Source organism: Mastomys coucha, unplaced genomic scaffold, assembly GCF_008632895.1.
Source record: "Mastomys coucha isolate ucsf_1 unplaced genomic scaffold, UCSF_Mcou_1 pScaffold5, whole genome shotgun sequence".
NCBI classification, from domain to species: Eukaryota; Metazoa; Chordata; class Mammalia; order Rodentia; family Muridae; genus Mastomys; species Mastomys coucha.
In genome coordinates this window covers 112,345,002-112,359,284 of record NW_022196911.1, presented here as the reverse complement: position 1 = coordinate 112,359,284, position 14,283 = coordinate 112,345,002, and the positions used below count along the sequence as shown (strand labels likewise).

The window sequence follows — 14,283 nt, the reverse complement described above, 5'->3', positions numbered from 1 at the left end:
AATAGCACTGAGCACAGCCTCTTCACCTGGGCTGAGGTCAGTGAAGACACGAAACCCCCCCCCCCCCCCCCCCCCCCCCCCCCCCCCCGGCTTTGCAACCGTAGCTAAGGGAGGGAGGGAGGAGAGAATGGCTAGGTTCACACACTGAGCATTTATGTGTAGGCATGGTGGCACATGAATGGTGGCTCAGTCATGGGATCCCAGCCCTCTGGAGGCTGAGGCAGATAGAGTTCAAATTGTAGGTCAGTTTGGGCTATTTATGGACATCACGCCTCAGAACAAAACAAAACAAAGCAAAACCAACTAAAACCCAAACTAAGAGTCGAGTGTGGTAGTGCACACCCAAGAGTTTGAGGCAAGCGAGTATCTGAGTTCTAATCCAGCCAGGACTACATAGAGAGACGAGACCCCATCTCAAATAGGAAAATGGGGAAGATGGAGGAGAGGGAAGGAGAGACCGAATGCCAGTTCTGAAGTGAGGACCTCTCTTCTGTCTGTACTCTCCCTTCCCTCTCCTCAGCCTTCATCTGAAGCTAACATCTTAACAGCCACATCATGAGGTGGCCGCAGAGGCCAGAGAACAGCGCTGTGAAACTGCAGATTGGGTCTTTTCCGATAATTCTGATCCCACTTGCAGGTAAGTGGAAGAAGCCCCGCTGTCCCCAGGAATGTGGCTCCTATGCGATGAACAAAGAAGCTCTGCCATGGATGGAGATGACAGGCGGAGGAAGAGAGAGCCTTATGGACCCTCGGAGCTGGAGAGACGGCCATGAGAGCTGAGAGGATTTATGCACTGGGAAGCAGCAGCTGCTGGTGGACAGAATGGCAGTTTATATACAGCCAACCTCCCGCAGCCCTCGGGAACCAGCCCCAGTGACAACCTTGAGTCACAGCATATGTAGCCTCAGGCATCTGGATTCTGCCAGCCAGCATGCCATGCTTTCTTCCCAGCACTGGAAGCATTAAGCACAGAGAAGGCATTCTGAACAGGGCACAGGCAGCATGCAGGGGCAGGGCAAGCAGACTGTTCCCCGCTGAACAACGTAACCTGGCAGCTGGGGAGGACTGGGGAAGCAGCCCCAAGCGAGTCCCTGAAATTATAAAGTCCTAATGCCGTCTCATTTAATGAGCAGAGTTGACTAAAATAATGAAGAGCTCACACCTGTGATCCCAGCACCGAAGAAGCAGAGACAGGTGGGTTGCTGAGTTCAAGGCTTGTCTAGGCCGACCAAAGCAAAGCCAAGCAAAGAATCCGCTATCTTCCTCCAGAATGAATCTTCACAGTAGCCCAGCTCCTACCAAAGGTTTAGCATTCTCTTGTCCTCTTTCCACAGGAGGCCTGCTCTCTGCTCTCCCTAATCTAGAAAAGACACGCTATACAAAGCTCAGACCACTGCCTGCGGAATGTTCTTGCACTTTTGCCTACCTGACAGGTTTGGATCTTCCACACTGTGTGCTCCCAACACGCCTGGCCACCACAGGTGCTCCACATAGCAGTCGCTTGGCACTGTTCTTCAGTGTGGAGCAGGGCTTCATGGCTACCTTCAGCTGCTATGTAATAGATAAGCTAGGCACCAAACATGTTTAGCACTAGCTAGTTCTGATGTCTGGGCTTACTGAAAACATGAGAGAGGAAGAAGGTAGCTAAAAGGGGGCCTAAGCTTGCAAGAAAGGCTGCTGTGGGCCTGGGAGGAGGCAGGGAGGGCACTAACGGTCATTTCTTGCTCTACACCCTTTCTGCCCGTCTGAGACAGGGTCTTGCCTTTTTAGCTCAGAACTTCTGAACGTATCCACCCGAGTCTCTGGAGTGCTTGAAGTCTAGGCCTATACACAGCATCATATCCTGCAGCCCCTCTCAGGATTCAACCTAATGCTTTTAAATCCTGAGACAAAGCTGGGGCTGGGGGGTGGGACACAGTTAAACTGGGTGTGGTGGCACTTGCCAGAAGTCCCACCTACACTGATAGGCTAGTCACTGTAGTGAAGGGCTAAGGCCAGTCTGGGTAACTGGCAAAATCCTGCCTCAAGGCAAACATACGAAGATAAAGAAAGAACAAAGCCATAAGCAGCAGAAGACAGCTACTGGACAGCTAGCCCACTAACTTACTCCATAAATAATTCACTGAAGATTTACTATGTCACAGACAATAGGCCAAGCAGTCAGGCTAAAATTTAAAAAAAAAAAAAAAAAATTGATAGTGGGGAACCATTTTAGGTTTTATGGTAAGCCGTTCAACGTTCAACTAATGACCTCATTTAGTTCTCACAATAGCCCTGCAAAGTGTTCTGAACCACCAGGCCACACTAGATGTGCTGCCACCCTGGGAACCCTCCTAGGAGCCTCAAAATAGCTCCCAAACAGGGCCCTTTGTGTGGTAGCACACACCTGTAATCACTGCACTTGGGAGGTAGAGGCAAGAGGATCTGGAGTTCAAGGCCAGCCTGAGCTTTAAGAAGTCTGGTCTCAACCCTCTCTCCACCTACCCCCAAGTGCTCCCCAAGACGCATGAATGGGGCATGCAGAGGACAGCCGTGACTCAGTGATGCCACAAAGATCGCCGCTGTGTGAGCATTCCCACCGTGATCTGTAACTGGAGAAATACCATGAGCAGTACATTTCCTCTAGTTGTGTCCTGTGGGCCAGGACAGGGCCCTTGCATGGGCACGTGGCCCAGGCAGGGATGGAAACACTGCACTTAGCAGGAAAATGGGCGGAAGTTGGTGGGACCATTATGGATGCACTGGAGTTGCCTTGACTCCAGACAGCTCAGACAGGAAGGCTCAACTCGCCAATCAGAGCCAGAGGTGGCTCCTCTAGGCAGGGTTAAATAGAAGCCCGCCAATAGAAAGTAAGCCAGCTTCAGCTTCCCCTTGCGGTCTGCAGAAAAGGAAGGGAAGGGGAAGGAAATGGCTGTCTCTACTGAAAAACCTGATTAAAACAAACCTGTATAGCTCGGGCTCAGGCTCAGCGTGGCAGTGTATGTTCCACCACATAAAACCTGCTGAATCCAGCCGGGCTTACATGTGAATGCGAAAGTCTGGCCAAGAGCCATCTCCAATGGGGAGGGCTTTGATACCTGACTATTCCAAGTATCACCCATACTTGACAGTGTGTCAGGGTTTTGTTCCTTGGAATTTGTGAAGGGTGGCTCTCTCCGCCTGACTCCTGGAGCAGTACAGGTGCTGTCTATCTTGATGTACAGGTTACCTTACATCAAGGCCTTGGGGGTGGGGCTGCGCCACACTTCTTTTCCTTCAAGGCTACCTGTAAGAACAGGGTTTCTAGGCTTTACTGGTAGCTCTGGGGCCTCAGGGAGACTGGAGCTACAAAAAAGACAGAGAAGAGAATGACAGCCACCATGCCAGGGCTATGAGTCACAAAGCACCACTAGCCCAGGTCATCCGCAGATGATAAACTAACAGGAAGCAAGCATACTGAGAGCCCAGAATGATGGAGGCCGTGCAAACTGTTACCAATATGGATTGGCAGGAAGGGGGTTCACTACTCTGGGGACCAGAAAGAAACCAGGTATCTTCTGGTATGACTAGGAAAAAGGTTACCCAATTCAAGGGTTAGGAATACAAATTTGCTGTGGGCACAACTTTTTAATCCTAATACTTGGGAGGCAGAGGCAGGAGGGTCTCTGTGAGTTTGAGGCTACTCTGGTCTACAAGACAAACTTCAGGACAGTCAGGACTACATAGGCCTTGTCTCCAAAAAAACAAAAAACAAAAAAACCTTTTCAAACCTCAGAAACCATACAGCCAGCCACAGTGCAAGGAAAGGGGGTAAGACAAGAGAATGAGTGCTGAAGCCCCAGGACAGGCAATCTTCTACATCATATAATTTCAAAAAGATGATTCCCAGCTGGGAAGGGAGGGGCCCAGCCACACCTCAGTTAGCAATCCACAGCATCTGGCCCTGAAAGGCAGGAGGTATGTTGGGGCTTGCAAGCTGATAGGGTGGCAGACGGGCATGTAGTGGCTTCCTCCTGGCTGCAGAACCACAGAGGAGAGGGGTGGGGCTCCTAGAATCTCAGCTTCAGTGCACCTGGAGCAAGGGCAGCCAAGGAGGTTCCTGTGGCAGTGTGTTAAAGCCAAGGAGAGGATCAGAGGAAAGCGCCTGGAGTCTCTGGTGCACCAGTGAGTCAAGCGTGAGTGGACTCAAACGGAAGGGCTGGTCCTGAAGACTTCACCAACAGGGGATGGGGCTGAACCCTGACCTGAGTCCTGAGGACTCACAGAGGAAAGCTCACCCTAAGTCCTACTTAGCACTCCTCAGTTTGAGGGTGAACAACTATGTGGGCTTCAAGAAGGCGGAGCCACAAAGGTGATACTCCTTTTTTTTTTTAATTAATTTATTTATTATATGTAAGTACACTGTAGCTGTCTTCAGACACCCCAGAAGAGGGCATCATATATCATTACTGGTGGCTGTGAGCCACCATGTGGTTGCTGGGATTTGAACTCAGGACCTTCGGAAGAGCAGTCAGTGCTCTTAACCACTGAGCCATCTCTCCAGCCCAAGGTGATACTCCTGATCTGTGTAAGGAACGCAGAGGCCCCCCTAGAGCCCCTACGGGCATCACTTCACTCAAGGACAACTGTAGCAATGCAGTCCACTCTGGCTTATGCAGCTTCCCGCCTCGAGACTCACAGCTCAAGAAAACCATGCATGGAACAGTGGGGGAGTGTGCTGCTCATGGGAGCCACCGCTAGAATCACTTCTACAGTTTTAATTTTGCCTGCATATATATGTACCAAGTTTGTGCAGGAGCCTGCAGCGCGCATCAGACCACCTGGAAGGAGAATTACATACAGGCAGTTGTGACCTGCTACAAGGGTACTAGACTAACCCTGGATCTTCTGAGAGTAGCAAGTGCTCTTAACCACTGAGCCATCTCTCCATTCTTATTTATTTATTGATTGATTGATTTACTTATTTATTTTTGTTTTGTCGAGACAGGGTTTCTCTGTGTAGCCCTGGCTGTCCTGGAACTCAATCTGTAGACCAGGCTGGCCTCGAACTCAGAAATCCGCCTGCCTCTGCCTCTCAAGTGCTGGGATTAAAGGCATGTGCCACCACCGCCCAGCTTCTCTGACCACCACTGCCTGGCTCCTTTCTTTTCTTGAAGGCAGAGTCTCACACTGCCCAAGTTGACCTACCAAGCACTGTAATTACTCCAGTGTGATCCATGGTGGCCAGTTTTCTTTTTAAGTAATTTTTTAAGTAATTTCTTATTTAGAAATGTTTACATACGTACATATGTTTACTGCCTTATTTATCTTACAATTCTGGTTTTTGTTTTTAATTTTTAAATTTAAGGTTGTTGCTTCTTTGAGATAGTGCCTCACTCTGTAGAGCAGGCTAACCTGTATTTTATCATACAGTCCAAGCTGAACTCTTATTCATAGCAATCCTTCTGCCTCAGCCTCCCAAGTTATGGAATTACAGCCTTGACAGATTTAAGGACTAAGTCTTAGTTCTCAGGGTTTTCTAAGAGCAAAGCAACAAAGGACACAAGTGGTCAATGGGGGTGAGTGGAGCACGGTTACAGCTAACGTCCCTCCAGGTCACTCTGGTAGACTGCAGAGCCCTGAGTGGTGCAGTAAGCACACAGGAGGCCAGCCAGGAAGCCCCGTAGCTCTGTGGACCCGCATGAGCCACAGTCCCGGCAGCCTCATCTGGGTGGCTGACAGAGAGCACTGACTTCACCTGGGGTGCTGCGCCCATGCAACTGCTGGTGGCTCACGCTCTTGCCGCAGTTAACAACAGAATCCTGGGACATAAGCTCTTACGCGCCTTTCACTTCCTAGGTCTTTGATTCAGATACTTCAAGAGAGCAACAGTAAGGGGCAGGAGAGACGGCCCCGTGGTTAAGAGTCCACACTACTCTTGCAGAGGATCAGAGTTTGACTTCTAGCACCCAATTCAGGCAGCTCACAACACCGGAAACCAGTTCGAGGGCACCCAGTGCTGCCTTCCAGCCTCTGGGGATCCTGTGCCCATGAGTGCACCTCCTCTCCAATTATAATTAAAAATACAGTTTGAAGTATCATTGCCTATTAGTGATAACTTGGGAGAGAGAATGAAGGAATAACTGAGTGAGGACTGCCAATACTGTCCATTGACAGTCTCAACACTCAACAACCAGGAACCCCAGACCACTTCAGGATGGAGGCAGAGACCCACTGGCATGCCTCAGCTGGGCTCCTGAGGGCACAGACGACTTACATCTTCCTCAGCCCCAATTCCAAGACCATCTACCACTGCATTTTCAAGCTGTGCAACAAAGCACCCAGCATCCTATGGCACATGAACAAGCTACAAGATGCTGCAAGCTCTCACAGGAAACCCTCGACACGATACCTCTCACATGCATCTGGTTTTCCAAGTAGCAGTTGAACTGTGAGAAGAGTAATGCTTAGTGTCCACAGCTAACTCTTTTGTTGTTGTTGTTTTTGTTTTTTTCGAGACAGGGTTTCTCTGTGTAGCCCTGGCTGTCCTGGAACTCACTCTGTAGACCAGGCTGGCCTCGAACTCAGAAATCCGCCTGCCTCTGCCTCCCAAGTGCTGGGACTAAAGGCGTGCGCCACCACCCCCTGGCTCGCAGCCAACTCTTTAAGGTCGGTCTGTCTGTCTGTCTGTCTGTCTCTCTCTCTCTCTCTCTCTCTCTCTCTCTCTCTCTCTCTCTCTCTCTCTCTCACAAACACACACACACACACACAGAGCTACACTGGAGGCCGGATGGTGGTCCCCCTCACTCCCCCACCTCATCAGACCCTGCAAAATGGGCATCAGAGTCTGCTGAGTTGGGCGGCGGGGGGGGGGGGTGTTGGGTGAGGTGGGTTGAGGGGGGGTGAGGAGGGATGGGGGGGCAAAGGGAGGGTGCCTGGGCTCCACATCTGGAGGAAACCTTTCTTTAGTTACCAACTCCCCCTTCAATCCTGTCATTTTAATCTTGTGACAGGGTCTGGCTGTGGAGTCCCCACTGGTCTGGAACTCAGATCTACCAGCCTCTGCTGGAACTAAAGGTGTGTGCCATCATGTCCTGCCAAATCTTTTTTAAGGCAGGGTTTCACTGTTTAGACCAGTCTGGCCTCAAATTTGTGACCCTTCTGCCTTATCCTTCTAAATTAGCCACCACGCCCAGCTTGGGCTCTAAGGATTTTAAGAATGTTTTCTTTTGATTTAACTGGGATCATACACACCTTTTTCAAAAATGCCACAACAATTTCCCCTACTCAATGTTAGCGCCTAGAAAGGCCCGAATTCTTTCCCTACCACAGAGCCTGGAGCAAAGACCTCAGGGAGCTTACAAGCTCAGGCCCTCCCTGACAGCTGGCAGCAGGCTACTTGCCTTTCTTGTTCTAGGTCATCTATCCCTACTTGTTTTCAATGGAAGGGTGTGCCAGGGACAGAAGTGGAAATACCTCTATCCACAGGAACTGCAGAAGTGGAAGAAAAATAAACAAAGGAGAATGTTCGAGAGCTATGGAGGTAAATCTCAGATGACAGCAGCATGCGGGGAGCTCATGCACCAAGGACAAATGGATAGGGACACACTGGAGCCACTGGGTGCCCCTGAGGTACTGTCACAGCTGATCTGACATCAGATCAGTACAGATCTAGGACAGCAGCAGCACCCTCTGTGGAGTGATCAAAGCACCTAAGGGCCAGACTGCTTACTGAGGAGGTGAGACCAAAAACCAAGAGAAAGCAAGCATGGATTAGAAGCATGCCAGTATTTAGCCTCTCCGTGTACCTCCCCTCTGACCTCCTCTGATTTGTAACTCAGTCCCTTCTATCTCAGATTGACGAAGACCAAAGGCTCACATATAGGTGGATCTGTAGTTAGAGTCTCATTCAAACTCCAATGCAGGAGACTGCACACAAAAGCTCCTCCAGGTATCAGAGTGGCAAAATTAGGTCCCAGTGCTCCAGAGACTGAGGCAGGAGGGTGGGCAGACTGAGGCCAGCCTGTACTACAGTAAGTAACAGGAGCCAGGAGATGGAGTAGTGGGCAAAGACGCTTGCTGTTCCGACCGGACAACCTGCATTCAACCCCAGAGCATATGCAGAAGAGGGAGGAGAGAAGCGATCCCAGAGTTGTTCTGTGACCTCTACATGTGCACACAGCACACATGCCCCTCCCTCACGTGCACACAGCACACACACGCCCCTCCCTCCACAGCTAGACACACACAATAAAAACAAAATATTTTAAATGTAAAGAAAGTAGGAAAACAAACGAAAAAGGAATTTCTAGTCTTGGTACCTTTTTGGGTTTTTTGTTTGTTTTTTGTTTTTCCGAGACAGAGGTTTCTCTGTGTAGCCCTGGCTGTATTAGAACTCAATCTGTAGACCAGGACTTACAAGGCAGGCATAGGCCTTGGCCTTTTCTGTTTCTTTTACTTTGGTTTTTTGGAGACAGACTCTCAAAACGTATCCTTGAAACTTGCTCTATAGAGCAGGCTGGCTTGAAATCATAAAGATCCACCTGCCTCTGTCTCGTGAGGATTGAGATTGAAGGCATGTGCCACTATGCTAGCTTGTTAATAGCAGTAAGAGTTTTTACTCAAATAGTTTTTACTCTTTTTATTTATTTATTTATTTTTTTGGCTTTTTGAGACACGGTTTCACTGTGTAGGCCGGGCTGTCCTGGAACTTGCTCTGTAAACCAGGCTGCCTTTACATGCGCCTAAAAATCTTTTACAAAACAGTGGGATTACTACCTTAGGAAGAACTCCAACCATTTTGGCTAGAGATGACAGAGAAGTCTCCATTCTATGACAGCAAACCTCTTCCATGTAGCTCTGTGCTGTTTCAGGTCTGCATCTGGCTGCCACTGTACCCCCTCCCTGCTTTCCCACACCAGAACACGCCTGTCGGCCCTCTCTGTTTTCTTTAGTGCCCTCACCTTCATGCCTGCTCCTCTAACCACTCTGAAGCGCTAAGCACAAGCCTCAGTATTCTGTAGTCAAGGACATTGGCTGACCAGCCTGGGAAGTGACTAGAGGCAGCTGATGTTACCGATCACGGGCACCCAGCACTATTTTAATCCTCATCAAACGAAAGAGGGAGATTTCATTATGATGCCCATTTCCCAGAAGAGATACTGAGGCTCTGGTCTGGTGGTGTGAAATCATGCATGGTAAAAGGCCTACTGGAAGTGTTTAGACACACACCAGAGGTTGGGCATTGTGGCTTGCACTTGGGAGGCTGAGGCAGGAGGATTACTGAGAATCTGAGAGCAGTCTGGTAATACTGGGTATTCCAGGCCAGTCTGGGCTTCAGCATGTGAGACTCTCTCAAAAACAAAACAGCTGGCAGTAGCCATGCATGCCTTTAATCCCGGCAGAGGCAGGCAGATCTGCTGTACAGAGTGAGTTCCAGAACAGCCAGGGCTACAGAGACAGCCTGTCTTGCAGGATACACACACACACACACACACACACACACACACACACACACACACACACACACACACACACACACACACACACACACACACACACACACACACACACACACACACACACACACACAGAGAGTAGAACAGAGCAACTGTTTTAGCAAACTACCAATTGAGTTTATGAGTGTTCAGGTAGTTTCATGCATGTGTGTATGGGTGGCCTGCACACATGTACACGGAGGTCAGAGGTAGGAGTCCAGGATCCCCCTCCATTGCTCTCCACTTGATTTTCTGAGATAAGGTCTTTCATTGAACCTAGAGCTCACCAACTGGCTACACTGCCTGGCCATGAGCTCTAGGGACTCATTCTCCATCCTGCCCCATGCAGAGGTCAGAGTCTGCATCTCGGTTTAACTTTAAGATATAATATATATACAACGGGCAGAAGTTTCTTGGGATCTGCATTTCCAAGTTGTGTCATGAGGCCAAATGTCTTGAGAGCCCTACACAATGAATTAAAAGTAGATCCTGAAAAGCAGAGAGTGCCATCTAGTGACAGACAGCCATGACGCAACTCATTAGCTTAACAACTAAAAGATAAACTAAAAGGTCTGCTCCAGCAGCGTGTCCTCTTAGAATTATTCAAATCAAAAGCTTAGAACCACAAAATCCTCTCATATAAGTTTAAATAAAATTTAAATCCAACAGAGCTGGAGAGATGGCTCAGAGGTTAAAAGCACTTGCCATTCTTGCAGAGGGCCCAAGACCAACTCCCAGCACATAGCTGGCAGCCCACAACCACTCTAACTCTAGTCCCAGAAACTAACACCTCTTCTGGCATCAGGGGGAAACCATCTGTGTGTGCGTGCGTGCGTGCGTGCGTGCGTGCGTGTGTGCACGTGCGTGTGTGCGTGTGTGCACGTGCGTGTGTCCCTTGTTCTTTATTACCTGCTTTTACACAGAGCAGTAAGTGTTTTGTGTTCCACAGGGCTCCCTCTCTCACAAGGATGTACCTTTGCTCAAGAATTTGCTGTTGGGATCACAGCAGTGAAGGAGTGACAGCTAAGTGCATGCCAACTCCTCTGTGTGGCCTTCAGTCTGAGCCATAAGCCTGCCCCATACTCTCCTGCCAAGCCAGTTCTTAGCCTGGGTTTTTTACTCCGCACAGGAAGTAGTTTGCACCTAGTTTCTGGGCTCCACGCTGTCTACTCTTGCATCCTCAGTAAAACGCATTCCCAGTCTTCTGCAGCCTTTCTGAGTTTACACCAATGGCTGCATAGCCACATCTGATGATGGAATGGCTCATGCTATATATTCGGCAGATACACTGGCCCCTGTCATATTTCATTATCTTTGAATTCAAACAGCTATGGGTTTAATTTCTTTTTTAAAATTGCATCTGCATTGAATCTAAGATTTTTTTCATCATTCTCTGAACAATACAGTGTAACAATAATTTGAGATAATCTGGAACTAGCAGGGGGAGTTATATAACACATGATATATATATCTCATATGTAAATATACCATTTTAAATAAAGACTGTGAGAAGCTCTGGATTTGCATATCTACAGAGCATGAAGGTGGGATGTCCTGGAACCCCAATCACCCATAGATCATGAGACTACTGTTTTATATTACAACTGGGCGTAAGTCTCCTAAATTTCACTTATGCAACCTTGAAAGCTTTGGCTTATTTCAGAGCAGTTTGCAACTGTGAAATGTACCTATTCCTGCAAGGGACATGTTTGCATTATAAAACACAGTTCTGAAAAAAGTACATTTCCAATCACCTGGACCTTCATTACCACAGGATCATTAGGACTGTGACAAGAGCCACTGCTCATTACTCTCAGCTACTTCTGGACAGACCTATGAGAAGGAATGCTGCGTCAAAAAAGACCATGTGCATGCGTGACTAGCACATACCTGGGAAAGTGGGGCTGGACTTAAGTGTGTATGGATTACAGGACCCAGACAGGTCTCTTCTTTTAATCTCAAGCCTCAGGAATTTCTAGTGGCCTTAAGGGTCTTCATTAAACAGGCTTGATCCCAGAAAATGTCCACATTCTGTGTGCTAGTTGGACAGATCCTGACTCCACGTTTGACCTCAGTCAGAATGTTAAAAGCCTTGATTGAATCCAGCCACCCACCACAGCCAACACCAAATACCTTTGGGTCATCAGCCTCAGGTTTTTCAGTCTCTGAATCGTCATCTTCCTACAAGACAAAGAATTTAGAGGATTAAACTTAAAAGGAGTGGGCCTGGGTTGTCTTATACACATAACCAGCGGTTGGAGTAAACCGGCTGTTTTCCTAGATGGAGTCACCCCACCAAGAACCCTTTCCTACCACACAATCCAGAACTAGAGAAAGAGAAAGGGAAAGGAGATGTTCTGGAACTCAAAATCAATGTATCATCCTCTACATCAGTGAAAATCCCTGAAGGAGACTGCGTAAAGAGAGGGAAGATGCGCCATGTTCTGAAGTTATTAAAGCCAGGATTATGAATTCTCTTACCATTTCCTCGACATTCATACCCACAACCATCACACTGCTCAACAGTTAGGTAGTACCTCAAGCCAGAAGCACTGACAGGAAGGCGGAGGGGGGACTAAAGGGCAAGGGAGGGACAGCCTTGGGGGGGGCTCACTTCACTGCCACTCATCCACTCTTCTCAGCCCTCTTCCTTACCCAAAGGAGGTCTGCCTGAGCCAAAACCATGGCAGTACTGATTTCTCCAATGTAAGCCCACAATTCCATAAGGTCAAAAGCTAAGACGCAGATGTGAACCATTTACTACACTTTACCCCAAACACGACACGGCACTCCAGATGTTAGCACAAACAAACTACGCCGCAATGGTTTTTAGACAAGTGCCCTGGACGGTGCCAGTGAAGCAAAAGCTTGCAATGCAATGCTACCTACACAGCTCTCTCAAAATGACACCAACTACACAGTCAAAGATGGAGCTCGGCAGAATGCTCAGAGTCCCCAGTATCCACACTGGGGTTTGAGGAGAGGTTTGAAAACAAAACTAAAATATCATACATAGTTTGAACATGACAGAAAGTAAATGTGGATTAGTATTTTACACACACACACACACACACACACACACACACACACACACACACACAGTAAGCCAAATAACTCAACAAAGCTTCCTTCCATGTAGCTGAGGAGGACCTTGAACTTGTAACCCTCATTCTTTCATGGTGGGGTTACAGGCTGTGAACCACTATGACTAATATCTGTGGTTGATGCTGGGGAACAACTCTCTGGCTTTATCCCTACTACACACACACACACACACACACACACACATACACACACACACACTGGTTTCCACAAATTTTCTTAGCAATTTTACTCAACACTGATTTATCACTAATGGGTGGGATAAAGGCATAAAGAATTCTCAAAAGAGAATACAAAATACAATCTGTGAAATGTTTTATTTGCTGTTGTTTTTTAATGTGGTACTGGGGATCCAACCCAGGGTTCTTCGAATGCTAAGCAAGTGCTATCTCTGTACCACTGACCCACATCCCCAGTCTTGATTTTTACTTATTAGGGACAGGAATATATGCTTGAATCTTCTTGCTTTAGCACCCTGATTGCTAGGACATTTGCAGGACATAGATCATTAAACCTAGTTTAAAAAGCATTCTAAAGCTAACTTCTACATATCGACATAGAACAAAAAAATCCAAAAAGCAACACGAAGAACAAAATAAAGCATGTTGTGAGTGTTTCAATGGACACTGCTTCTAAGTGGCCAGATTCAATATCCAAATTCAACTTTAAATGCCTTTTTGTGCTAAGCAACAGCCTGAATTTCCTTGCGCTTTTTCCTTCCAGACTTTAAAATTCCGAGTCGTATGGCTCAGGTGGCTGTGTGCCATAAAATGTTTCTCATCTTGATGATAAGGACACAGTCCTCCTTTCATTGTCACCTGCACCTACTTCAAGGAAGTTCTGTCATTAAGAACCAGGAAACTGACAAAAACACCACGTGGGATATAAGAAAAGAATCAAAGTGTGGATGACAGCGAGAAAACGTCCCTTCCTTACCCTGTTAGAAAGTGAAACATTTGAATAGACACCAACCAAGATTAATACAAAGTTGATCACAGATACGTAAATGACACACTAATTAGGATGAACACATTTATACAAGTGGGAAGACCAGGTAAGCTCACAAACCAACATAAAACACCCACTGATACTAAGGTTACAAAAAGGAACCAAGCTAGGCATAGTGGAGCGTGGTTATCACCCCAGCTCTCAAGAGGTTGACACAAGAGGATCTGGACCTCAGGGATGAAAAGTGTGGGGTCAGTTGGACCCCCATCTCAAAAACAGACAAAAAAGACTTCCCTCCAAAAGTTCAGTTCAAAAGCTAATACACTATGGTCCATGTGGAAAACAAAATAAAACAAACAAACAAACAAAAACAACTTAATTTTCAAAAAGAACTACTACTACCCAACTAATTCATCTTTTTTCTTCTTTTTGTGGTGCTGGGGATCAAGCCCTTGACATGCTTAGGCAAAGCACTCTCCCATGAGCTACATCCTCAACTGGTACCCACTGATTTCAAACCAAAAGGGAAAGGAGACAGTCAACCTTGAAATGGAATAGTGTTTGCACAGCTCTGGATCTGGAAGATTTACCCACCGACTGTTTACTGTTCTCGTCCTCCTCTTCTTCATAACCGTCCTCATCACCCCCCGGGCGAGAGAAGTCGTCTTCTCCATAGGCGTCAGAGACCAAACCACCTTTCTCCTCTGAAAGAGGGGAGGGAGAGGAAGAGGGGGGAGGGAGTAGGGGGAGAGGAGAGGGAGGGGAGAGGAGGGAGGAA

The 14,283-nt window shown here is 47.7% G+C and overlaps 1 protein-coding gene across 2 annotated transcripts in view; it reads right to left on the bottom strand.

The window, feature by feature from the left end:
* The window catches only part of Sap30bp (SAP30 binding protein), a 35,370-nt gene that overhangs the window by 18,965 nt on the left and 2,122 nt on the right, over positions 1-14,283 (bottom strand). For both annotated transcript variants that reach the window (XR_004113075.1, XM_031350502.1), the window contains exons 2-3: positions 14,100-14,209; positions 11,589-11,636 (exon numbers count right to left, since the gene is read on the bottom strand). Coding sequence is in view for 1 of the 2 variants with exons in the window: in XM_031350502.1 (XP_031206362.1) it covers positions 11,589-11,636; positions 14,100-14,209 (158 nt within the window). In the remaining variant the exon portion in view is untranslated. The remainder of the gene's footprint in view (positions 1-11,588; positions 11,637-14,099; positions 14,210-14,283) is intronic.